The sequence below is a fragment of the Seriola dumerili genome, unplaced genomic scaffold, assembly GCF_002260705.1.
Source record: "Seriola dumerili isolate Sdu_G_001 unplaced genomic scaffold, Sdu_1.0 BDQW01000110.1, whole genome shotgun sequence".
Classification (NCBI taxonomy): Eukaryota; Metazoa; Chordata; class Actinopteri; order Carangiformes; family Carangidae; genus Seriola; species Seriola dumerili.
Genome location: NW_019174365.1, coordinates 6,190,583 through 6,215,886, shown reverse-complemented (window position 1 = coordinate 6,215,886; position 25,304 = coordinate 6,190,583). Strand labels below are relative to the sequence as shown.

General features: G+C 40.2%; 2 protein-coding genes across 2 annotated transcripts in view; both read left to right on the top strand.

Annotated features, from left to right (window-relative positions):
- The first annotated feature begins 223 nt into the window (after positions 1-223).
- On the top strand, positions 224-8,604 carry LOC111223165 (phosphatidylserine synthase 1-like). The gene is made up of 13 exons (XM_022747201.1): positions 224-513; positions 677-768; positions 1,320-1,364; positions 1,481-1,605; positions 2,141-2,299; positions 2,877-3,028; positions 3,775-3,916; positions 4,137-4,249; positions 4,463-4,528; positions 5,557-5,656; positions 6,457-6,516; positions 6,917-6,995; positions 7,086-8,604. The coding sequence occupies exons 1-13, from the start codon at positions 335-337 to the stop codon at positions 7,181-7,183; spliced, it is 1,410 nt and encodes a 469-aa protein (XP_022602922.1). The 5' UTR covers positions 224-334; the 3' UTR covers positions 7,184-8,604.
- Positions 8,605-9,573: 969 nt separating this feature from the next.
- The window catches only part of nup153 (nucleoporin 153), a 16,756-nt gene continuing 1,025 nt past the window's right edge, over positions 9,574-25,304 (top strand). Inside the window, exons 1-22 of the mRNA XM_022747094.1 lie at positions 9,574-9,673; positions 13,409-13,637; positions 13,770-14,045; positions 14,641-14,780; positions 15,762-15,890; positions 16,133-16,249; positions 16,465-16,509; positions 16,728-16,781; positions 17,925-18,065; positions 18,185-18,237; positions 19,314-19,449; positions 19,837-20,004; positions 20,094-20,192; positions 20,317-20,401; positions 20,511-20,612; positions 20,727-21,383; positions 21,527-21,727; positions 21,936-22,892; positions 23,230-23,682; positions 23,788-24,006; positions 24,147-24,330; positions 25,117-25,304. The exon at positions 25,117-25,304 is cut by the window's right edge and continues 1,025 nt beyond it. Of these exons, the coding sequence (XP_022602815.1) occupies positions 9,596-9,673; positions 13,409-13,637; positions 13,770-14,045; positions 14,641-14,780; positions 15,762-15,890; positions 16,133-16,249; positions 16,465-16,509; positions 16,728-16,781; positions 17,925-18,065; positions 18,185-18,237; positions 19,314-19,449; positions 19,837-20,004; positions 20,094-20,192; positions 20,317-20,401; positions 20,511-20,612; positions 20,727-21,383; positions 21,527-21,727; positions 21,936-22,892; positions 23,230-23,682; positions 23,788-24,006; positions 24,147-24,330; positions 25,117-25,204 (4,611 nt within the window). The 5' untranslated portion in view covers positions 9,574-9,595 and the 3' untranslated portion in view covers positions 25,205-25,304. The remainder of the gene's footprint in view (positions 9,674-13,408; positions 13,638-13,769; positions 14,046-14,640; positions 14,781-15,761; positions 15,891-16,132; positions 16,250-16,464; positions 16,510-16,727; positions 16,782-17,924; positions 18,066-18,184; positions 18,238-19,313; positions 19,450-19,836; positions 20,005-20,093; positions 20,193-20,316; positions 20,402-20,510; positions 20,613-20,726; positions 21,384-21,526; positions 21,728-21,935; positions 22,893-23,229; positions 23,683-23,787; positions 24,007-24,146; positions 24,331-25,116) is intronic.

Sequence of the window (25,304 nt, the reverse complement as noted above, 5' to 3'; positions counted from 1 at the left end):
GGTGTATGCATGGGTAAAACTGATGCTTCTAATGTACTCATGAGGGTGAGTACTCATGAGATTTTGAAAAAAGTGTAATTATTTGAATATTGGATTACGATCCCTAGTGATTTTAAAATATTATATTTTAATGTAACGCTTTTGTTTTGGTGACTAGAAATAGAACACGTAATTTCACTATACTCGCACCCATTTGCTTTGTGGTTCAGTCCATCTTCAAGGTTCTTGCGTATGGATCTTATTTGCAGTGTCTTGTCTGTCTATCTTTACAACTTGTGGCTTTAGCTGCTAGAATTTCATTGGTAAAGTCCAGAAAGTAGCCCACAGCTGCGATATGGCAGCCGCCGTGACTACCCGATCAACGCGGAAGGATGATACCAGCTACAAGTTACATTTCCGAATGATAAACGAGCAACAAGTGGATGATATCTGTATTGATTTCTTCTATAAACCACACACTATTACACTGCTGACAGTTACTGTGCTTAGCTTGATGTACTTTGCTTTTACCAGGTAAATAACTGTAAGAATCATACATTTTTCTGCTAAATGTAAAGCTAGGTTTGAAGTTAAACCGCTCATTTTCCACGTATAGCTGCCTATGGATGTAATACAGTGTTGAGTTCCCAGCAGCATAACCTTCCCTTTGTTAATATGTGATACTGTTTTGTGACAGGGATGATGAGCACTTAGACAACAATCTCCAAGTTGGCCTCTTTGTGGTTGTCTCCTTCTTCTTGGTCATCAGTGTTCTGGCCTTTCCTAATGGTAAGCACCATCATTATTTAATGGTAATTTTTCAGTTTTTGCAAATTATGCTGGGAATTTTTCACCATTTTCTGACATTGTATAGACCAAACAATTAAACATCTAATTGAGAAAATAATCAGGAGATTAATCAATAGTAAAGAAAAATAGTTAGTCGCAATCCTACTTCATTTTGTTCATAAATAATTACTATACCTTGGAAATAGTTTACCAAAAGAAAAAAAAGAAAACAACCTTAGCTCCAGGTGTACTTGCTAGCTTTTTTCTAGAGCTTTCAACTGCATCTCACAGTCTTCCTCAGTGGATGCAGTTTGCTCAGATACAATGGATAGCTCAGTTGACAAGTATGAAACAAGTGATAACAGGTGGTCATGTGAGGGGAACAATCTCCATGACATCCTAGCAAACCCCATCCACTGAGTAAGACAGAAGAAAGCTCTGGAAAAAAAGCTAGTAAGTGGACTATGAGTTAATTTTCTTTGGCTGAATTTTTCCTCTACTGCAAATAGTGGAAATACACCAACAGTCACTTATGTTGCTTTCTTCATCAGGACCTTTTACCAGGCCACACCCTGCGATATGGCGAATGGTGTTTGGTAAGTGTTTGTCTACATTTTCTTCACTCACCATGCATCAAAGTAACCTAGCTTTTCTGATAAGATCCAGTTTTCATCTCTCTTCAACCTTACTCGCTTTCTCCTGTTGTGGGTAGGTCTGAGTGTACTCTACTTCCTTTTTCTGGTCTTCCTCATCTTCCTCAACTGGAACCAGGTGAAGACTCTGATGTACTGGCTGGACCCAAATCTGCGCTATGCCACACGGGAAGCCGACATCATGGTAAGGTTTGTTTGGAACTTAGAATTAGTTAATTTTCCTTTGAACCATCAGAGCAAGTTCATATCAAATCAAGAATGTTGAAAGATTTCAGAAGTAGGAATGGCCATAGGAAGGCCCGACAGATCTTTGATATTGCCAGACAAATTTCCTTGCTTCTGTAGAATCACGGGTTACAAGCTCTATATTGAAAGTTTTCATGTATATAGATAAAAAAAAAGGGTCCCATTCATAGAGCAAACAGATCATGGCTACTGTGAATAAAAAAATACAATATCATTCATTTAGGTTTGTTTGTGGAGCTTTGCCTTATCTGAATCAAGCTGATGTAATTTGTTGTACAGATTGCAAAAACTAGTTATTTAGTAAAATTGAAAATAAAACTTGACTTGATTTAGGTATAAAATTCTATTTTTCAGAGTTTAATAAACAAAGATTGAAAGAATAAAAGATCAGCATCATTGTAATCATTTGTGTTTTCGGAATAACTTTCAGATTTCTTTTTTGATGGCCGTTACTTTTCTTTTCTTTTCTACAGGAATATGCTGTAAACTGTACAGTGATAACATGGGAGCGCGTCTTGAGCCACTTCGACATCTTTGCATTCGGCCACTTTGCAGGCTGGGCCATGAAGGCACTGCTCATCCGCAGCTACGGCCTCTGTTGGACCATCAGCATCACCTGGGAACTCACAGAGGTAATCTGTGTGTGTGTACTTATGTTCAAGATGAGAACAGGATTTATCTGCCTACATTAAAATTTGTGACGTAAATCATGCACACATTTATGTAGAGTTCAAGGACCTAGACAACCCCCACTGGGAAGTCTGCAAGGTCATGCAAAAAAAGTAATTACTTGTAAACTGTAGTGATCCAGCTCATACAAGAGAACAACATTGCTTCAGCTCAGTCTGAGCAGGCAACAGGGATTGATTGTTCCGGAGAAACCCATCATAACAAAACAGTAGTATCAGCAGGAGTTTCTGCACATGCCAAGAGCTGCTGCCTTGACTGCTGCCAATTGTTGACAGGAAGGATTAGATTACAGGATTTAGCCTAATACCAGATTTACCCATCACAGAATCGACTTCGTCACGGAGCCTTTGGTTGAACAAGGTGCAACATTCATCATCATACAAATAACACACTAACTAAATTTACATTTTGTAGATTTAGTATTTTCCAGCCCCAGCTTTTGATGTAACTTCTCGCCACATAAATATATTGCATTTTCATTATCCTTTCCACTCTTTTTTTTTTTTTTTTTTTTTACAGCTGTTTTTCATGCACCTTCTGCCAAACTTTGCGGAGTGCTGGTGGGATCAGGTGATACTGGACATACTGTTGTGTAATGGAGGGGGCATCTGGCTGGGTATGACCGTCTGCCGCTTTTTGGAGATGAGGACCTACCGCTGGGCCAGTATCAAGTCAGTCAAACTTTTTCTTTTCTGTGTATTTTCTAAAATCATACAGATGATATATATAGATCCTTAAGATTTTTTTTTGGGATCACAAATTTAAAAATCAAATGCTCCTTCCTATTGGAAGGACTAAATCCAGTAATTCCCAAACATTCTCTCTCATGCCGCCAAAAATATGATTGATAGCATTTTAGTTTCTGTCGTGCAAATGAAAAAAAAAAAGTTCCTGCTATGTTAAATACAACCTACCCTTTTCTAAGGAAGTACTTTATCCTGGCCACACAAAAGACACGAGGCTCTCATACCTTGGATTTGACTAATGCGTTGGCTTGACAAGCAACACCATTCTTCTGTTCTATTCTTTCAAATGTCTGTCCATGTTGTACTTCACATGTCATTTCGCTTTCTGAATACACCTCACTAGCCTGAATCTTGATTCTTTATCATCCCCAAATAAATCACATTCAAAGATAATTTTTGCAGCAGACCTTATGACTTGTCACAGCGGAAAAGCACAAGTGGAACGACGGCTCCAAGTAAAAATGTTGGTTGTGGAAAAAAAGGTCTGTTTAACTGAAGTTTTACTCTTCGTTTCTCCCCTTGGTCTTAGCCCATTGCTGCTGTATGAGACAAATTATTTAAATCAGATGATTTATGACACTAGAGTTCTCCATAGCCCCGTGTTATTGTATGAAGCAAGATTCCGTATTTATCACTGTATCCTCAAAGGTGTACATACTGTGTCTGTTCAGGGAAATCCACACCACCACAGGGAAAATAAAGCGAGCCGTGCTCCAGTTCACCCCGGCCAGTTGGACCTACGTGCGTTGGTTCGACCCAAAGTCGTCCTTCCAGAGGCTCGCAGGCATCTACCTCTTCATGATCTTATGGCAGGTAGGCTTTGACCTTTGACCCAGAAATTCTTGTAAGATTGTAAAAATCCCTAGTATTAATCTGTTGATAATTTTTTTTAATTAGAGATGAATCACATATTCTACAACAGCTCCCCTGTTCACTGTCCCATCCTGTTATCTATACTGTTATGTTTGTCAGCAAATACATCCATGGAGAATCCTATTAAATCGTATCCGTCCGACATCCCTTATCTTCACAGCTGACAGAGTTGAACACGTTCTTCCTCAAGCACATCTTCGTCTTCCAGGCCTCTCACCCACTCAGCTGGTGTCGTATCCTCCTTGTTGGAGTCATCACTGCACCCACTGTGCGGTAAGTTTGCTCTTCAAAATGACATCTCTTTACACACCACTTATGAGCAGCAGTAAATGTGATATACTAGATTTGAACACTACCTAAAACAAATGCTAAGTTGTCGGTTCAAATACTTTCTGACATTTAGGTCTGTGTGGAAATCTAAAATATTTGCTTTGTTTGCTGTGTTAAAAAGAATTCAAATGAGCCATTTTCTTGAACTCTTTTCAGACAATATTATGCATACCTGACAGACACTCAGTGTAAACGCGTTGGCACACAGTGTTGGGTGTTTGGGTAAGTATCAGTATCACCTGTCAGTTCATGTTTTTAGTGATCTAGAAACAAGTTTGGAAGCTGCATTAATGGTGGTTTTCGAAAACTTAGTGCACCCCTAGTAGAAATTCTTATATATATTTATTTCATTGCACTTGCAGAGTTTTGGGTAAAATTTGCTTTTATCCGCTCGTCAGTTAAATCACAACTCCAATAGGAGTAGTCTGGAAAGCAAACTGAACTGACATTGAACCTTGTCCAGAGCCTGGTAGGTTTTCTTTCATTTTGTCGCCATACTGTCACAGCGATATGTGTCCTCGCTGGCTGGATGTTCGAGTTTTTGATCAAACAAATTACAGTGAGAACTTCTGCTCTGACGACGCCATGAATTGATAGTGTCACATCTTCATCTTTTCCTGTTTATAGTTGAAATCTGTTGTAGATTCATATATATATTCAACTGAACAGTGAATGGAGATGGACTTCCTAGCAGTGGCAACAACAGTCCCCACTTAAACCACAGTTTTACTATCTTCAAGGTTTTCATTTGGGGGTTCTTTGGAATTGTTTTTGCCATAAATGTTTAGTTTTAGATTTGCTTTATTGAGATTCAGTTTTCTAACTCTTTTTCTAGTCCATTGAAATTCATAACATTATGACCTCATCTCAGACACAAAGCTGCTGATGTCCTCAGTCTGCTCCAGTTTCTATAGCAACGAGACAGGCTCTCTCCGTCTGCTTGAAACACTGAACGCTGAGACCACTCTCTCGTCTGAGGTTTACCTCTGCAGTGTAACCTTTAAAACTGAAAAAGTGCCCACTGCGGTTGAACAAATGAGTTTTCCTAATGTGTTTATGGGAAACAACAATATAGAGCGCATGCATTTCGATTTAAATGCCAGAAGTGTTGCACATCCATAGAGAAGCTCCATTGCAATGAAGTTTCTTTGCCAAGAGAGGGGGCCATTGTTAAATACAACAGTCTGTGTTTCAAATTTCCAGAGCAGCAAAACTACCCATTTAATTCTACTCTTGTATTTCACCTTTAGAGCTATTGCTTTCCTGGAGGCTCTTGCTTGTGTGAAATTTGGACACGACTTGTTTTCCAAGACACAAATCCGTTATGTACTCCTGTGGCTACTGTGTCTGGTAAGTGTGTGTGTGTGTGTGTGTGTGTGTGTGTGTGTGTGTGTGTGTGTGTGTGTGTGTGTGTGTGTGTGTGTGTGTGTGTGTATTTCTGCACTACTAATGGACATGATTCACTTCAGTGCATCCTGAACTGTTGCATGAGAATTATGTAACTATAATTCCTGTGGAAATATAACAACACTGCAATGCCCTTATGTACCTTTTTGAAAAAGGAACATCACAACTTCATGGACACATTTTGAAAATTAGTAGATATCATGATAATGTCAAGCATAATGACTTTACTTTGACCCTTTTGCTTCTGGCATATCATGCAGATATATACTCAGTGATTCAATACATAAAAAAGTCTGTTCAGTGCTGTGTTGGACCCTAGTAACAGTTGTCATGACTGCTATCAGGCTACACTGATGGTTATTGGCAACTTTAAAATTCCTAATAAGTCTACTGTTAAAAAATGTTCAAGCTTGCCCTCCCAGCACCCACTATGGTGCTTTTTTCAGAGTCTGTTAGATCATGTTTCAAGCCCATTCTTGGTAATTTGTTACTGTTAACATGGAAATCCAAGTGTGAAAACATTGTTGCCATAGTATGCATCAGGTTATGTAGCAGTATTGTGCATACTGTATGCAAATTTAAAGGTAAGATCTATTCATTCTGCAGGTGCAGGATTTCTATGTTTCTGGTCATTTAGTGTATTTTCTGGCATGTCTTTGCAAAAACATGTAAACTACAGTTTAAGCAGACTCATTCATTTCTGTTTTGTATCCTCTTTTTTTCTTCCTTTTCATCTTCTTCAGGCACTCATCACGCTTCTATGCTTATATGGGATGGTGTGGTATGAGCAGAGTAAAATGAAGGTAAGATGTCATCTTGGTTCTTGATTGAATGTTGCCATGATGTCTGTGTTAAGAGTAAGGTAAAACCATCTGAAAATCTTGTTTTGCTGACCTATTTTCGTTTGCAACAACAGAGAAAAGCACAGGTGTTACTAATAACATAAACAACAGCATTCACAATACCAACATCTTGAAACTGAAACCGCTAAATGGAATTCAACAATTATTTATACTATTTTTTACACCTGTGCTTTTTCTGCTGTGACACGTGTCTTTGAAAAATGCCTCGAGACGTGAAAATCTGAACCAGAAGAAGTCAAACAGTTCTTTTTAGTTCAGTTATAAGTTACTGGTTAGAGTCGTGCATCTTATTAGTGTTTGTCAGAAATGCCACGGGCTCTGAGCTTTCTTCTGTTTACAGAGCATTTCTATGCAAAGTGAGGACTGCGATGACAGCAGTGTTGTCGACTCATGTGGTTTCATCCCAGATGGTGTTGCAGGTCAGTCTCATAACCGGCAAACTGTTCACTAAACTGTTCACTAAACTCCAACCTAAATGTCTAACAAAATGATGTTTCTTTACTCCATAGGTCAGAGGGAGTCCTTGAGAAGTGTACAACCTACAAGACGGAAGCGAGCCTCTGGGAGAAACAGATTTGTGAATGGCCATGGAGGAAAGAGACAATAATCAACACTGACGCTGAGTGTTCACATCCTCTACGAAGGAGATGTGTGATGGATAGACTCTAGAAAGCACCCAACAAAGGGGAAAACATTATGCACATTACAGAATAATTGTGGTTAGAGTTGCACTAAGGATTTGAAGAATCCTAGAGACCAGGAGGTAGACTCCACAATAGAACATCAACAAGCCTTGATATGTTATTTCAGCTTATCTAGTTGTAATAGCTGTGGGAGTCAGAGGCACAACACATCAATGAGCTGAAAGCTACATAGACCTGCAGACCAGGGTGGTGATGTGTGGTATGTGGAATCGGCAGTACTAGCAAACCTTTAATACCGTATGAGAAGGGCAGAATTGAAGATATTTTTAAGAAATATGCACTACATTTTGAAAGAGAAGATTGCCTTACTTGGATTATATAAATTAGCATGCTAGCCTCAGCGTCATCCTACACCCAGCATTTTCTGCCTTAAATTACTGAATGTTGTTTGGATGTTTTGCACTTTGGGACATGCACATATGTCTGGTCAGGGGTGTGCCAGCTTTATCAGTCTGGTCTGGTTTGCAAACCAGTCCACACAACCACCCTGAGTATATATATATATATATATATTTCTATATGCCCTTGGACTTGTTTGCACTTAATCTCTTGTCTCTTGACTGTTGTTTATCAATATTTCTGTCACTGAATTTAATAGCTTTACTAGAAAAACTAAAGATCACAATTATTGTTGTGCATTTTGTAAGTCATTTGAATTGGTGGTGATATGTTAACTTTGTTGATTTGATGTTTTAGTGTTTTTATAACAATTGCCTCAAGTGCCAAATTTGCACTTATCGATAATACAGTAATCTACTGGTATATACAGCACTGTCTGCTTTTCCTCAATGAAAATAACAGCATCAGGAAAAATTTTTTCTCTAATTTAAATTAGAGGAACGACAAAGTTTAACCGAACCAACTGTAGCATTTACATGTTTTACATTCCTACCCTTCTAAGCTTTTATCAATGTGATTATTGGAACTGTTGAGATGTATGTTATTTTTGCAATTTTGTATGTGTTTGTAATTAAGAGAAGTTAGCAGTGTATGTGTACGCTGTACTGACAGAATACTGTGACATTCAATGCAATAGCACTGTGGTGACATTCAATAGCAGAGGATAATCACTTGTGTGAAATTATTCTTTTCAGAGGCAGTCTTTTTGAGGTTTTTTAGTGCTCCAAAATAATACAATGTTACGTTAATATAGCACAATAGGTGACTGGTCCACATAAGTTGTTCTTAATATTATTGAACGATGCAGTGTAGTTTCATGTTTAGTGTTAGAGTGTGTTTTACAACCTCCCGTTAGTTTGACAAACGTTACTAAGTGAATGTTTACTGATTGAATTTGTATTGACACTGTTTAAATAAAACTTTCTTAATCACTTGCTTGCTGCACTGATTTCAATTTTTAGAGTATCTACAATGATTTAACTGTCAGGCCACAATGTGTTTAGTATGAAATGTTTAAAATTTGTTATTTGTTACCTTCAATGCAATACTTGGTATTGCAGATTTTTTTATTTTATATGGGTGTGTTTGGTTGTTTTTGTACACATAAAGTACCACATATCATATTTTATCTTATTTGTTTTTCATTGTGTCCACATTTTGAGATATCTCCATTAACAGCATTAATTGTTACCATTTTGATTTCTGTGTCTCCCCTACAATATAACAGAAATAACTTAAAATATTTCTGGGGACAGATCCAAGAAACAGTTCACATATAGTTAGATGGAGAACCTTGCTGCAGTATGTTTTGTTGTTACAATATGTGTAAGTAGACATTACAACACAAAACATGTTTTATAATAATTTGATTTCCTCTTCATTTACCCAACAGAGCTCACATGAAGATGGTGCAAGCATACTTAAGATACCTATAACGCACATTACATCAAAGTAGTACTACAGGAATGCCATGTTATAATCATAATCAAAAGCTGCCAAATAGCAAAATCGTACAATATTTGCCTTTCAAATGTCGTGGATTAAAACTATAACGTAGCATATAACAAAAGTGCCCAAATACAGTACAAGTGCTTGGAAAATGTACTTAAGTACAGTACTTGAGCAAATGTACTTAATTACTTTCCACCGTGGTCAGCGAATCGTTGCATATCTACTGAAATTACAAAATTACGCTAATATAAATAATAACATGTTTTAAACCCTTGGCTATATAATAATTTTCAGTCGTATGACACAAAATAAGCCCATGTTAGAGCCATGTGGTACAAGATCCTGTCAAACCTCTTTGTTATATTCAGTTACTACATTTCCCATGATGCCACTGTGCGTGGCCCCTGTGCTGCATGACAGCTATCCGGCGCCGAAACACCGATAGACGCTCAGACGAAAAAGCCATGGCGGCCACGGGTGGAGGGAAAATTAGAAGCAGGAGATATCACATCGCCTCTAAACCTTACGCCAAGAGTAAACAGGTAAATCGAGTGAAAGTTTTCGTGTTAAAAGCCCGTGTCGAGGACATTACTGTGACCGCAGTGCCACTATCTTTCAGCGGTTGTTATTGTTTTGTTGGAGACATTTTACGGCCTGCTGTTAGCGCTCGTGGCCTCCACGCGCTGCTAGCATGTCCGGTAAATGCTAGAGAATTAGCATGCTGGCTTATAGGTTAGCAAAATCAGACGGATTTGACAGGTCAAATCACGGCACAGCGAGTCGTTTATACTAGTTAATTAGTATTTGTTAAAGTGCAAGCACACACATGACACGTTGGAATAACCGGCCTTAGCTCTATTGGGAAGTTCTTAGCTGCTAGCAAAGTTAGCAGAAGGCAAGGAAGTAGAATTCTACGTATTAGCCGTTGTAGCTAATGCAGGCTAGCACTGGCGAGCAACGCATTGTTGTCTTCGATTCTTAAGTTTGGACGGTTCACGCCGTTGCCGGTAAAAGTGACATGGTCGCTTGGACACAGTAGCTTGGGACCTGTCCACAGCTGCGTGTGACTAGCTTTCATGCAGATGAATTTTAAGATTGTGGTGCTGGCGTCCCGGGAAACGTTTGAGATGTCAGGCTAACTAACGTTAGCCAAATCTCAGCCAGTTGGATTGCGCAGGAAGCATCGGCTGGTTGGAAAACCCACATGGTTGCCTGAGTGGATTCACTTGGTGCTTGGACAACAACTAATGTTAGTTTTAAAACCACTCACGATTCACATGATGTGAACAGTGGACATAATGAGTCTTGATACACGGGAGACTTTTGATCTATTTTGTCAGTCGCTACGTAGAATATTCGATTGACCTACAAATCAGATAGTTTGTTTATATGTCAGACAATTTGTCAATGTGTCCTCTCGACTGCACAGACAACTGTGTGAATATTTGTAGTTATACAACCAGCAGATCATTGTGACAAACTAAAGGCTATTAGCTAGACACACTTAGTTGCCAGTTTATTAGGTACACCTAGCAGACAAGATTATGATTGTTTCATTGATTAGTCATCATTGTTAATGGTAGGCATTAGTTATTCAGATTTATGTGAACTTAGACTACTTTGCATTATATACAATTTATTTACAATTTACCCAAAATTATAAAGCTACAAGCTGTGGTCATGATGACAGCGATTATTTAGTGATTATATAAACTAAATATCGTGTTTGGCATGAGTGCACCATTTGTGTCACACACACACATTTGAGTCCACCTTCATTGAGATAAATGGTGTGAAGAATTACCCCCAGTATTGCGCAATACAATTCAACACCACCACAAACTAGGGCTGATGTTTTACACTGCATTAGTTTTAACTAGGTGGGCCTAAAGAAGTGTCAGCTGAGTGAATATTGAGCTAGTGTGGGGGTTTTTTTGTACTTAAGCGAGTATGCAAAGAAAAGATATGTCATTTTTCTCATGAATGCTGCTGACTTGGCATGCAGTATCAGTAACATGGTGAATCCCCTGACACCATATCCCCTTGCACTGCACCAACAGCAAAACTTATGATCATTAGATGTTGACCCTATGATACATATTTGCTGTTGTTTAGACAGTGTTGAAATGAGGGGGAGACTGACTGGAATGATGCATTGCTGCCAAGAAACAAATGCAATAACTGACCAGCTTGAACTTGTAATATTAATTTTGAATAAATGCAAACATGAGTTGAGCAGTTTCTCATTTGTGTCATGATTACATACATTAATGCTCATATATTACACTAAATAGCAAATACTGCAGAAGTTTTTGAAGTTCACACAAATGTGTCAGAACTGAAGTCAGCCGAAAACAATGATTATCCCTATCTTGTTTACAGTTGACATGGAAAAAATGGGTAAAGCTTTTCAACAACAGCTTACTTTACACAGCTTTATGGGTTAAAAAGCAGGAACATGATAAGACATGCAGCTTTTGCACCATTGCAGTTTTGATTCATCTCAAAACTTGATTGCTTGCAAGTCGTAACAGTGGGAGCCCTTCTCACCAGCACTTACTGTATATCTTCACATGGCATAAATGAAACAATTGAGCTGTATAAAGGATCTTAAAAGGTGTTGGAGTATGTGTTCATCACATTCATTCATGTGATTTTTTTTTTGAGCTTAAAAAATTAGATGTACTGATCTTTTCGGTTACAGGCATGTTCAAACTTAGACATGAGAGCTTCCTGAGAGAGCAGTATCAGTTGATGGCAGGTCATGTAGTCACATGACCCTGTCCACAGCAGAAATGTGGCATCCTTAAATCCTAATAACAATAGTGTATGTAGCGCTAAGTAAACCAGCACAGTGGTGTTATTACACTCTTGACTAGTCAAAGTTGTTTGTATTTGCACATAGGTTAAAGTGCAGGGTGGCCAACAGGTGTATATCAAAGATAAGCAGGAAGCAAGAGACACGTGGCTGTTATCAGGAGTTGAAAGCTACCAGGGGTTACACAGCATGAACATGAAGAGATGAACCAGCTAACTAGCTCCTTCGCTCAACTTTTCCCATCTCCATCTATCTTGTCACAAAAACATGGGACAGCTTTGCCTTATCTGAAGACATTCAAATGCAGTCATATTACCAGTCTAATAACCAAATAAATTATATTATGAATGAAATTGGTGCAGGAAAAAAAGCTCCAAATTTGAGTTTTGCACAGCCTGGTTCACTGCTCTCCAATAGATCCTTCCCTTTAATTGGTCATTACATTCATGTTATAGATTTTGTTTCTGGCTTTGTTGTGCTCCCCCACTGCAACTCCAAAACTGCTCTATGGAGTGGGGTTATCATTTATGAAACAAACCTTGAGTCCTGGAGAATATACCAGCATTAAATGCTCATATATTCAACTACAGGAGCGAGTTTTGTTCAAGGCACCAAGTTAAACAGCATTTTGATAACTTTTGAACAGAATATACTGATTTCAAGGTCTGCAAACCCATTCAGAGTGGTGGATATATTCCAGTTAGCCAGTTAAGCCCTAGAAAGTGCCCACAATGTAGAAGACATTTTTTCACTGAGTTGCTAAATCTTATAGATTTTACAGAAGTGAGCTTCTTAGATATTGAAATCCTGGAAATGCAGTTACATTCCATGTGTGGCGTAGGAGTCAAGACTCATTCTTATTGATTAGAATTCATCCAGCATTAGACGTCAGTACAGTGCAGCCCAGTGCAGCCCAGTGCAGCCCAGCGTCACTTGCTCACTGCTTCATGGAAGCATACACAGCGCCTGACCCAGTTTCTGTCTTACTGAGCTTGTGTTTTGCTTTGCACTGGAGAGGACAAATGGCTTCTCATTGCAAGTGGGGCTGTGCAGCTGATTCAAATAATAAAATGCAGTGTTGATTTCTGTATTCTGCAAATCACAAGAGTTCAGCAACTGTTTTACATGATTCAGAGGCCTAAACAGATTATGTGGAATTGATTTGCGGCACATTTATTATTGTTTTCATCACTATAAATGCAAGCATCAGTATTTTGTAGTTGAAAAATAAATCCCAAAAATTCATCCAACCAAGCATTATTACATTTTTAGTTTAAGTTTTGTTTCACATGCACTGAAATATAGCCATTGCTGATCGTCAAGGATTTTTTTCCAATGACGGGGCTATAATGTCCAAAATTTACAGTTATTTATTTTGTCTGTATGCCTTCATCTCTACCGCTCACTCATGTCGTTCCCCCGTTTATGACCTCATCTCCCTTTCTTATGTTTTTATCAGCAGCAGTCAGGCCTCATCAGTCGAGTGACAGACACAGTAAAGAGCATCGTTCCTTCCTGGCTTCAGAAATACTTCAAGAATGAAGATGCTCCTGAAGGAGGGGGGGCTGTACAAGGGACAGACCAGAACTGCCAGCCTCCTCCTACTCCGCCTCCTCCTAATGGCAGTGAAGAGGGACCTCCTCCCCTTGATGGACGTGACTCCCCGGAGCCTAGCACCAGTAACACAGGTGAGAGTTCCATTCAGTCTCTTAGGTCATCCAAAATTATCAAGGGAATATTAGATCCCTTGCATGACAACTGTAGTTTTGTATTGTTCTCTGTACCACCATGCTCATCTGTACCTTTCCTCTCTTGCACAGAGCCCTCAACCAGTCGGGCATCCCTGAACTTTCAGGAGTATGTGCTTTCTCGACCACCTCTGAGTCGCTCCCACCTCCATTTTCCCCCACTAGATGCCTCCTCCCCAATGCTGGGGGCTTCCAGCAGTCTCTTCTCCCAGCCCTCCACCTCCTCAGCCCCTGGCCCCTTTTCCACAGGCTTTTCCTTGGTCAAAGAAATCAAGGACAACCTCTCGCAGCATGAAGATGATAACATTTCCACCACGAGCGGGTTCTCCTCTCGCGCCTCTGACAAAGGTAAGGACAAAGCATTTACATTATGGCTGTTAATGACTATTCTAAATTCAATCATATAATAAAAAAACACCACTACAGCTGTCTGTCTCACGAGTTCTCTTGTGTGCCTTGGCCGCTGCACTGAATGATGGTCAGGAGTCACGTCATTTTTATTTATTGAAAATGAAATGTAGGTCAAGCTACAGTTAGCCTAGCCTATCACTCCAGCACTAGCAACCTGAGGGCACATCTCAAAAATGTGCTCCAAAATGAGTGCCTATAGTAAGTAGTAAAAGTAGATATGTCTCTTGTTGTATTGGTGCCCTCTTATGGACATAATGCATGTGTGTTGATCTTGTTTGTACAGGATTTCTTTTTGTTGTCTGAGACTGAATAGAAGCGCATTAATAGCAAATTCAACCACAGAACCAAAAAAAGTTGCTGATTTTAGCTTTACGGAATAATTGATAGATCTTTTGAATTATTAGTGTTGCAGTAGGTAGAGGCTAGTGTCTGTGACTTTATTTCTCTTGTGTGTGGGTTGGCTCAGACCTGAAATATAGAGACAAGGCTGGATTTCTGCAAAATGGTCTTAGATGAATCTCCTCTTTTTCAGATGTCCCCACTTCCAAAACGGCATCACTTCCCCAGCTTTGGTCACCAGAGATGGACAGAACAAACTCTGGGCCCCAGCCCTCCCACTCCAGTCTGAAAAAGCCTGCTTTCAACTTGTCCGTTTTTGGAAATTCCTCCAATGTGAGTATCTGGGTTTCTGTCATCAGCATAGTGAGTCTGTCAATGTGTAATAGTAAAAAGGAAAAAAAAAGAAAATAGAAAAGCAGACTGAAAGAACAAATCTGTGCCACAAAGGTCTGTATTTTGGTGTCTCAGGGTTTGATCTAGGCTGTACCGTTAGTGCAGTGACCCACTTAAATATAAAATGTCCCTCTAGAATTTGGTCAGTGAACCCAACTCTTCAAAATCACGTGTGCCACAAACTCGGACACATTTTGAACTTACCATTGCTTTTTAGGTGTAGCTACATATTGGTACCTCAAGTTTCAGATGTAGTTATTAATTTAGAATGTGTTATGTGTTACATGCATAATCTGGAAAATTGCCGCTCTGCTCACAGCCAGGCAGTGTCTTGATTTGTTGCATTCTGTCTCTCTTGTGTCATCAACATGTTGTACATCTACTTTCATGTGCGTGGCAGCGCGTCAGGCACCACAACTCAGTCTAGCCAACACTTAATAAGAACTATGCTCTGGTGTGCAGTCTGAAGAAAGCGGTATTGAGGATATAAAAATAAAATTCACAGTGACACCTAGTACACATCTGTGCTTGTTGCTTCACATGTTTCTAACAATACTCGAACATCACAGAGATTGATTACTTTTTCCATATTAAACCACATGGGATGATGATGATATTTACATCACGGAAGAAAAATATTTGACAATTTTATTAGCACAAGGAAATATTTGTCTTTTTATGGGTAAAGCAGTTGAAATATTAATAATTCTGATTGGCTTTTGAAAAGATTACAGGGTCCATTTGCAGTTTTACTGATGACATTGTTCATTTAGCTGCTTAAACCTACTTGTTTTCAAGCATAACAAAGCCTTAATTTTAAATGAATGAAGGACATTATATTTGAGAATGCCATTGATTAGTAACAAAATGAAGTAATTAAACTTATACCGATATTATTTAATTTAACCCTTTCTCTTTCAGTCAACATTAAACAGCACAGCGCTGAACTCCAGCCAGCTTGGAGATTCTCCCTTCTACCCCGGGAAGACCACGTATGGTGGGGCAGCTGCAGTCAGGAGCTCTCGCACACGTCCTGGAACGCCATACCAGGTGAGCTAGTGAGAAATATATAGACTAGAAATTGAGACTTGTGTCAAAAACAAAATAATGTTAACATTTTGAATTTAAAGGACACATTAGTTATAGTCACTCTCCATATACATTCAAAGTTCTGGAAGTTTATCAGCCCTTAGTAGGTGAGCAGTTAATTTCTGACATCATAAAATGAATGTGACTCAAGTGTGAATAATATTAATTTAATTGGAGACTAAATTAGCTCATCTGATCCGTAGGCCCCGGTGAGGAGACAGATCAAGGCCAAGCCTGCTGGTGCTCAGCCCTGTGGCGTGACCAGTGCTACAGCCAGACGCATCTTGCAGTCCTTGGAGCGCATGTCGAGCCCTCTGGCTGTGAGTACACACACACACACACACACACACACACACACACACAAAAACAAACACAATCTCTGTGGTTCAAACCTGATTTCAACTTAAAGTGAATCAGTGGTATGACACTTGATACGTTGTTAATATAAATCTTGTGTCATAATATTTTATCATTTTCCTTGGTAGTTATATTCCTGTAAAATAGCTGCATTTTGATTTTTTTTTCTCATCTGCAGGATGCCAAGAGAATCCCAGCAGCAGCCTCATCCCCCCTGTCACCAGTAAGAGTTCTTAACATACTTATATTGTGTATATAAACATTTGTTTGCAGTGGCATAGTGCAACACAGTCATCAATCATTAACACCCAAAAATGTGAAAAAAGATTGGAATTACTATTCTCTAATTACAAGTTTCTGTAAAATGTAAAAACTACATAAAAACATTTTCTCAATTTTTGTCAAATAAAAAAGTTTTCTGACATGAGTTTTATTTGGCAGTCGATGGATGGCACAAACCTAGATGTTTCACATTTCCAGTCGAAAAAGAAACGGGTAAGTACAAATTCTGATATTCCTGTGGCCATATTCATGTCTAGTCCATCAAAAATTGCATTTGGGAGAAGCTTCTGATTTTATAATGACTTCATGCCAAATGTCTGTGTATGACTTTAAGCTGGTGTATACTCATCAGCAAACAAACTTCGCTTGTGTCTTCTGTTGGAGTGTTTGTACAAGGCTCAGTGATGTGAATGAAACAGGGATGTCATTGTACAAACTCAGCAGCATTTGTTGTGGTTTGTCTTTCCTGTCATTTCCTGTCCCACTGCCTGTTGGCCTCCTTTACAGTAGTTAACAGGATTCTCCTCGGCTGGGACACAGCTGTTCACCACTGTGTGTGCGTGCGTGTTTATCTTCATATGTGCATGTGCACACAAGTGCTTGTGAGCAAAAGTGTGGTAGACTTTGTATTCAGTTCATGAAAGTGTGTATGTGCTGTGTGGTCTATTGTTAAATTGTGCCAGCTCTGGACTGAACTTGACCTCAGTAATAACTGTCAGGCATTCCCGTCTGCGACAGCTGCTTTGTAAAGGCCAACAATGGTGTATTGACCCTCGCAAGTCCAAAACAAGAAAGTCCCCTATAAATGAGCCTTTCATAACTTTACCTTGGCAGAACCCAAAATATAACTCGACCAATACTGGATTTTTGAGGCCAATCCGAATACAGATATTTGGGAAAAAATAGCTTGTACTGTGTTTTTTTTTTTTTTTTTTTTTTTTTTTAAACAAAAACTATAGAAACGAATGCTTGGATTTTACAGCGATTTTACAGTTTACAATTTTTATTATCAACAAATTGCCAGGCGAAGACTTTATCCTGCTATCAAGACCAGTCCATGTAGTCTCAACCTGATGTGAAATATAATACGTATGCCCTGTGTGTTTTGCTCAGAAACAATCCTGCATCTCTCTAGAGATGAGGAATAAACTACTCTGGCTGTGTTGGTTATATTGAAGCTATATTTAAATACCTAAATGGAATGATTCTTTGATTTGTTTAATAATATTTGTACACTCATTGAGTTCTGTGGCATGGAGCCAAAAGCTATATTAGTCACATTAAATGAAGAAAGCACCTTTTGTTCATTATGTTTCTACTTTTCGTCCATATATGAACACCTTTTCTTTAATTCAGATGGATCCTACCCTCCCGCCGGTTCAGAAGTTGGTGGTTCCTGCTGCAGCCTCTGTGTCAGGAAACCGCTCCGTGTCCTTCAGGCCTACTTTGACTCCTGGAGGAGTGAGCCGAACTCTGGACAGGACCCTAAGAGAGACGGTCAGAAACACAATGCTGCATTATTTTACACCACAGTATTGTTCCTTTATATTAAATGCTGCTAATTGGTGATGAATGCATACTCCTATGCTAATTATTTTCTTGAACTGTTCCAACAGCCCACAAGACAATCACCGCAACTACCTAAAGCAACCCCCGGTCCATCTCAAAGGTACTGATGCAAGACTTTTAGGAATTAATCGGGTACCAATAGGCTGAAATTTATTACGGATGATACCATTTGTTTGAAATAATTCTTGCTATAAAAAAAAAAACTAAAGTAAATTAATGCAAACAACTCTTAGGCATAGCCAACATTTTATTTTGAGAGCATGCAAGTTAAAATTTCACATGGTCGCAGTGCTTTTGGTGCTCTTGTGGAACAGGTAATGGGTTGGCAGTTGTGGTTGAAAGTAGTACTCACTACATGCACACTGATGATGAAATGTGCTAAACAATTTATTTAGCTGTTACCGTGTTCCTAAGATGAAGCGATCTATAGCTGATCATTTAAAAAGAAAAACATCTTAGAGGTCCAGAGTCAGACACAACTGATGATAAGAGTGCAGGCGCAGGAAGGGAGGGACCGACTTAGCCGGTGATGAAGAAAAAGTACTACTTTCAACCACAATGGCAGCACCTGTAACATTACCTGTGGTATGAGGGAATGCTGTGCTGTGTGCGTATTGTAGGCATTGTGGCCCATCCATTGCAGGGAACTCCAAACTTGTTACTGTGTCAACACAGTTTAAGCTTGAAACTTTGATGTTGCACAACGATCATAAAGTTCAACATGGCGAAACAAGGAAATCCTGTCAACAAAAAAAAGTGCAACTAAATCATGTGCTACTTTCTCAGTTCAGAAAAATAAGTCTGAAGCCTTGAGATTGTGCTGCTCTGTCATCTCCTTTAAATGTAAACAACTCCTTGGCAGTTCCTTGTTGTTACATTACTTTATTTTGATTGGTGATCAACAATCTTGTTTTTGTTAATTGTTTCCTATGGAAACGAAGTAGCTTTCTTAACATTTCTGTAGTGATAAGAGGTTCAAGGAATATTACAGAGGAAAATTTTCCATTGGGCTGGATTTATTGAAAAATCATTTCAAGCTATTTACTCCAGGTGACAAAGCAAGAGAATCACAACATCCTTGATAATTATCAAACTTTTTTTTTTGTGGATGCCTGACTTCTCTCTGTATGAAGTTTAGTTTGTTTTACTTACTATACCTGTGTTATCTTCTACTAGCACAATGGGTTCCAGTGGCCCAGCCTATCCTCTGTCCAGCACGCCTGCAGCCAGCAGCGTCGCTTCTGGAGGGGGCAAGATGAAGAGAGAGCGGACCAGTACACGACCCTCCTCCAAACGCCCTGAAGAGGATGAGGTGAGCAGTGAATCTTTTGCTCCAAAACCACAAGGCTCTGATTCCAAGACTGATTGTGGTGCATTTCTATTTCAGCATTATTTGTTATTTAACCCTAGGGTCTAGTTTCTTAGTGCTTATCAGTTTGGAACACAAACAGTCTTTTTATGAAGGTAGAAAGAAATTAGTTTTCCTATTTACTATATACGATTGTACCTGGGCAGCATCAGATTTATTTTCAGGCCAAGAGAAAAGTCATCAATACATTTATCTCCTTTCACAATCAACCTGAAAGATGTGCTGCTGAGAAATGGCAGAATTATTTACTGGTTTGCATTTCTCCCTACAAAATGCAATGTGTCTTGAAATTGTGCACAAAGTGACACTGATGTTTGTTTCTGACTGCAGTTGGCTGAGGTACCCGACCTTCCAACCATTTCACTTCCCATCAGCACCTCCGCCTTGCCCACCTTCAGCTTCTCCTCCCCTCTTCCACCTCTCACCACCTCCGCAACCATCAGCACCCCCTCCAAGGCCACGGCCATTACTCCTGCGAAGGAAACATTCACAAATAAGGTCTGTCCTAAAACTGTCTCTTCCTACTGCAACATTTAGTTTAAGATTAATAGAAAACGACATTTTACTAATGTTCATGTTTGTTCCAGGAGCCTCCAACGGCCACGACACCCCCCTGTGTACCTTTTACATTTTCCTCCCCTATTGTCAAAGCAACTGCTGCTAGCCCCCCTTGCTTTTCCCCCTCGGTAAGTAATTGGTTTATTTCTTACTAATTACATCATCAGTAATGCTTTATATTTCTTTTTATGCTTTATATATCTTAAAACAGTAACATTGATTATAAGTGTTATTTGCTTTTCCTGTTTGTAGGCTGGATTTACTTTTAGTGCACCTGTAGCAAAAATGGGTCCCTCTATGTCAAACGGGAAGCTGGCCACTCCCATTGCAGCAGCAGGTAAGAGTTTTTGTGTTTTTTTTTACAGCTGGCATGATTCTGATTTCTTCCCTTACCCGAGAAAAATTCAGAATCAATTTTAATCTTTGTGTTTCCGTGTTTTCTACAGTGAAGCCAGCAGCAAACAAAAGCACAGAAGACTTTGAAGGGCCCTTTAAACCAGCCAAGGTCCTGAAGCAGGGCAGCGTGCTGGATCTTCTCAAAGCACCTGGTAGGAATCACTGACACACTATCCACAACCTTTTTGTGTTTTTGCCTAGTCATACATTGTTACAGGACTAAATCTGGAAGTTCATTGTTTAAATTCTTCTCTTGCTCTCTCTAGGTTTTGCCTCTCCTGTTGCTCGGACTTCCCCAGGCCCAGACAACTCTCCCCACCAGACCTCCACACAATCCACTGCCCCCTCCTCCTCCACTTCCACAACCACCTCTTCCCTCTCTTCTTCAACAGGGCTCAGTGATTTGTTCAAAGCCCCACTAAACTGGAGCTGTGATGTGTGCTTGGTGCAGAACAAGCCATCAGATGCAAAGTGTGTTTGCTGTATGGTCCCCCAGCCCAACTCCTCCTCATCTAAATCTATGGACAGTAAGCCTTCACCCACAACCTCGGTTGGGCTGGAGAGCAGCATCACGAACACCACCTCCACCACTACAACCACCGCAGGTTTTGGCACAATGTTTTCCAAACCTGCAGGAACCTGGGACTGTGATACGTGTCTTGTTCTAAATAAACCTGATGCAGTAAAGTGTGTGGCCTGTGAAACGGCCAAACCCGGGACAGGACTGAAACCCTCACTGACTCTTCCTTCTGCCTTCTCAGCTGTTAAGACTGTACCCACCTCCACAGCCCCTGTTTCCACAGGGTTCATTGGATTTGGAGACAAGTTCAAAAAACCTGAAGGTTCATGGGAGTGTGATATATGTTTGGTACAGAACAAGGCAGAGGACACAAAGTGTGTGGCCTGCATGAGCGCTAAACCAGGTAATGAGAGCATGGATGTGGTCATATTGGTATTTGATAATCTACAAAGTGCTCAGTTTTTGGCTTTGTTTTTCATGAAAGCAGAATTCTACTAACTGTCACTGTATTTTAAAAGCATCTTCCTTTCTTCATTAACACTACAGGAGCATCAGCAGGAACATCATCAGGAGCTTCAGCAGAATCCTCTTCAGCCAGCACTGCTCCAGTGTTTGGTTTAGGAGATAAATTCAAGAAGCCAGAGGGTGCCTGGGATTGTGATGTCTGTCTTGTACAGAATAAGGCTGCTGATGTTCAGTGTGTTGCTTGTCAGACAGCCAAACCTGGAGCTAATGTGGAGCCTAAAGGTAATTTGATATCTATGCTAAACGGCGATATAATATTGATGCATGATGGCATCTTGTTGAATCTTTTGAATCAAGTTAAACTGTCAAGATAGCCAAACCAAATCTAGTCAAAATATTATTTTTCCAGAAACTCAAGACTTGAAGTGTAACCTGAACCTAATCCACACTTTTCATGTTTTTTGAATTTTATGATCTGTTTTTTCCTCAGCTTTTGGTTCGTCTTTTGGTTCGTCATCTGGTGGGACTTCAGGCTCTTCTACCTCTAGTTCTGGAGGTTTTAAGTTTGGCACATCAGACAGTACCTCTGGGTCTGGATCTGGAGGTTTCAAGTTTGGGGGCTCATTTTCAGAAACCTCCTCATCTTCATCATCAGGGGGATTCAAATTTGGAATCCCATTTGGAAGCTCCTCATCAGAAACCACTTCTAAAGACACTAATGCCTCATCAGGGTTTAAATTTGGCAGCTCATCTGAGGGCTTTAAATTTGGGGCTGCCTCTAGTGATGACAAAAAGTCAGACCAACCTGCCGCAGGTTCTGGGTTTAAATTTGGAAACAGTGGTGGGATAGTGTTTGGAAATGGATCGTCTAGCACAGAAAGCAACTCTTCTAAGGGCGGCTTCACCTTTGGACTGTCAAAACCTGAAGAGAAAACATCAGACGCCACCACCGCCACCACCACGTCATCCTCTGTTAGTTTCACTCCTCCCGTTTCCTCTCAAGGAAAGAGCGACAGTGCTGCATCATCAAACGACACCACATCAACAATCACCAATGCAACCACCACAACCACCACCACTGGGTCTGTTTTTGGGAGACTGGGAGAGCCAAGTTTGGCAACCACGACACCACAAGGGGGCTCTACGTTTGGATCCTTACAGGCAGACAAAGAGCCAGCTGCTCCCACGTTTACCTTTGGGAAGCCAGAGGAAAAGAAGGAAGTCGCTGCCTCCTCAGCTCCATCTACCTTCCTCTTTGGTGCTGCTAGTAAAGATGCAGATGTGACACCAGCAGCGGCCACTTCTGGTGGCTTTTCCTTCAGCAAGCCCAGTGCTCCAACAGAACAACCTCCACCCGCATACACCTTTGGAAAGCCAGCAGATAAGAGCGAAACATCTGCTGCAGAGGCCCCAAAGCCCTCTTTCACCTTTGGACAAAGTGCTACAGGTATTTCATTTGTGACTTAGTAAACTTTTGATGTGTAATGACTTCCATGATTTATTTTGAAGTTGTTCTATTTGGCAAATTGTTAAAAGAAGAATTCGATATTTTGGGTGAAAGGTTTTCTTTCTTACCAAGAGTTATTTTTTGCCGTTACTGTAGAAACAATGTGTGCACAAGTAAAAAAAAATAAATATGTTAAACTAAAGTTAAAAAAAAGCTGAATCTACTGACTAGAAATTAACGAACAAAAACTTGGGTTGTTGTCAAAATAATTTGGCAAAACAATTTTCCCACTGCAATGTACTACACACTATAAACAACACTTTCTTTCTCCTGACAGATTCAACTGCTGCTGCTCCAAAACCAGCATTTTCCTTTATAGCTAGTAATCCTACCAACACCACCAACTCCACCACCTCGTCATCCTCAACTCCAACTCCCAGTCTGTTCGGCAGCAGCGGCAGCAACAGCTCCACCCAGGCTCCAGCTCCCTCTGCAGCGCCCAGCACTTTCATGTTTGGTCAGCCTGCTGCAACCTCCAGTGATACTGCTCCAGCTAAAGCGTTTGTCTTTGGCCAGAACCAGGATGGCCAGCTGCCTGCTCCCTCAGCTGCTCCTCTGAACTCTGTTCCAACCCCAGCTCAAGCTCAGCCCTTCATCTTTGGTGCTCCTGCCAGTGCTGCTGCTCCTGCTCCTGCTCCTGTACCTGCTCCCGCTCCCGCTCCTGCTCCTGCTCCTGCTGCTCCATCCTTCAGTTTTGGAGCAGCAGCACCCTCTGCTGTCTCATCTTCAGGTCTGTATCTGCTCTTGCTAGTTGTTGGGGGCTCAAATCTTGCATTTACTTTTACAATCTGTACATGTATTTATAATTTTCCTCCTTTCTCTGTTTCATTAACAGCTCCGTCTGCAGCCCCCTCTCCATTTGTATTCAGCTCAGCCCCCGCTGGTGGGTTTGGGGCCAACCAGACTCCTTCATTTGGCTCATCTTTCGGATCCCCTTTCACAGCTGCACCCTCCCAGAGCCCAGCCTTTGGGGCCAAACCCAATGCCGCACCTGTCTTTGGACAGCAGGCCAACTCCACACCTGTATTTGGGGCGGCTGCTAATTCTGCACCAGGTGGGTGACGGATATCATCGGTTTTCCTTTCAGGTTGTCTGTAGTACGCTGTGCTAGTGATCCTCACGATATGAAGTTTATCACATGTAGGTGAAATTATAGTTGCCTTTAAAGATGTAAATGTGCATTATATTTATCAGGTGGAGGCTTTCAGTTTGGAGGAGCCAGTGCATTCGGAGCTTCAAACAACACCTCAGGTGTATTTACTTTTGGAGTCGGTTCCACAGCATCTCCCGCCCCCCCTGCCAACCCTCCCATTGCACCCCAGTCAGGAGCACCTGGAGGTGGATTCAACTTCTCACAACCCCCTACATTCAATATTGGGTACGTTGCACCTTCTTGGTTTCCTTTATAAGTATATTTAAAATAACATGTGCATCTTTTGGCCCAATCAGAGTAAAGACACACAGTAGAGTACCAAACATTTAGAATAGATATTTCTAATGACAGATTATTAAACAGAACATCATTATTTATGTTCAGATTCAAAAATGTTCTGTAGAAATTATTCTTCACCTCTTTATTTCCTTGTGAAATATAGATTAACATAACTGCTCCTAACGCATCATGAATGAGAATGAACAAAAACTCCTCAGTGCAACTAAATATTTTAAGAAATCAGTGAATTATTGAATTCTCCTCCCAATGTTAAGTTGACTGACTGCTCCTTCATCCTGTCCAGTTGTTGGTTGTATTTTCAGCTCTACTCGTCACTTTTATTACCTAGAGACAGAGATGGGCTACTTTTGAATAAGACGTGATTAGACAAGAATTATTTTACTCCCAATAATTCAGTGCCATAGATATCTTTGTGTGAAGACTTAAATAGTAGAGGAGTAACATTAGAGGAGAAAGAATTTATGTCAAAAAGCTAAATTGTTGTTTTGATATCACAAATTGCTATCATGTTGGTGACTTAATCTTATAGCCATAGGGATGTGCAACATGTGTGAAGTCAAATTATTGAAAAAGGTTCATTAAAAGTTCCTTGATGTTTTTGATAATACTTAATTAGTATAAGTAATGATCAGTCTGTATATTTGGCAGTTGTTAATGACTGTGGTGTTTTGTTGTGATTCTGATAATGATGAGATGTCTTTTGCCGTTTAGGTCAGCTAAATCCTTCACCGCCTCTCCTGCTGGACAGCAAGCGATTGCTGGGCGCAAGATCAAGACAGCAGTGCGGCGCAGAAAGTAGAGCCCTGTGGACTTGACTAGAAAGCAGACATGACTTTGACTTGACTTATATCCCAACTGAAGGCTGAATAAAGTCCTGGAAGGTCTGAACTGGACAAACA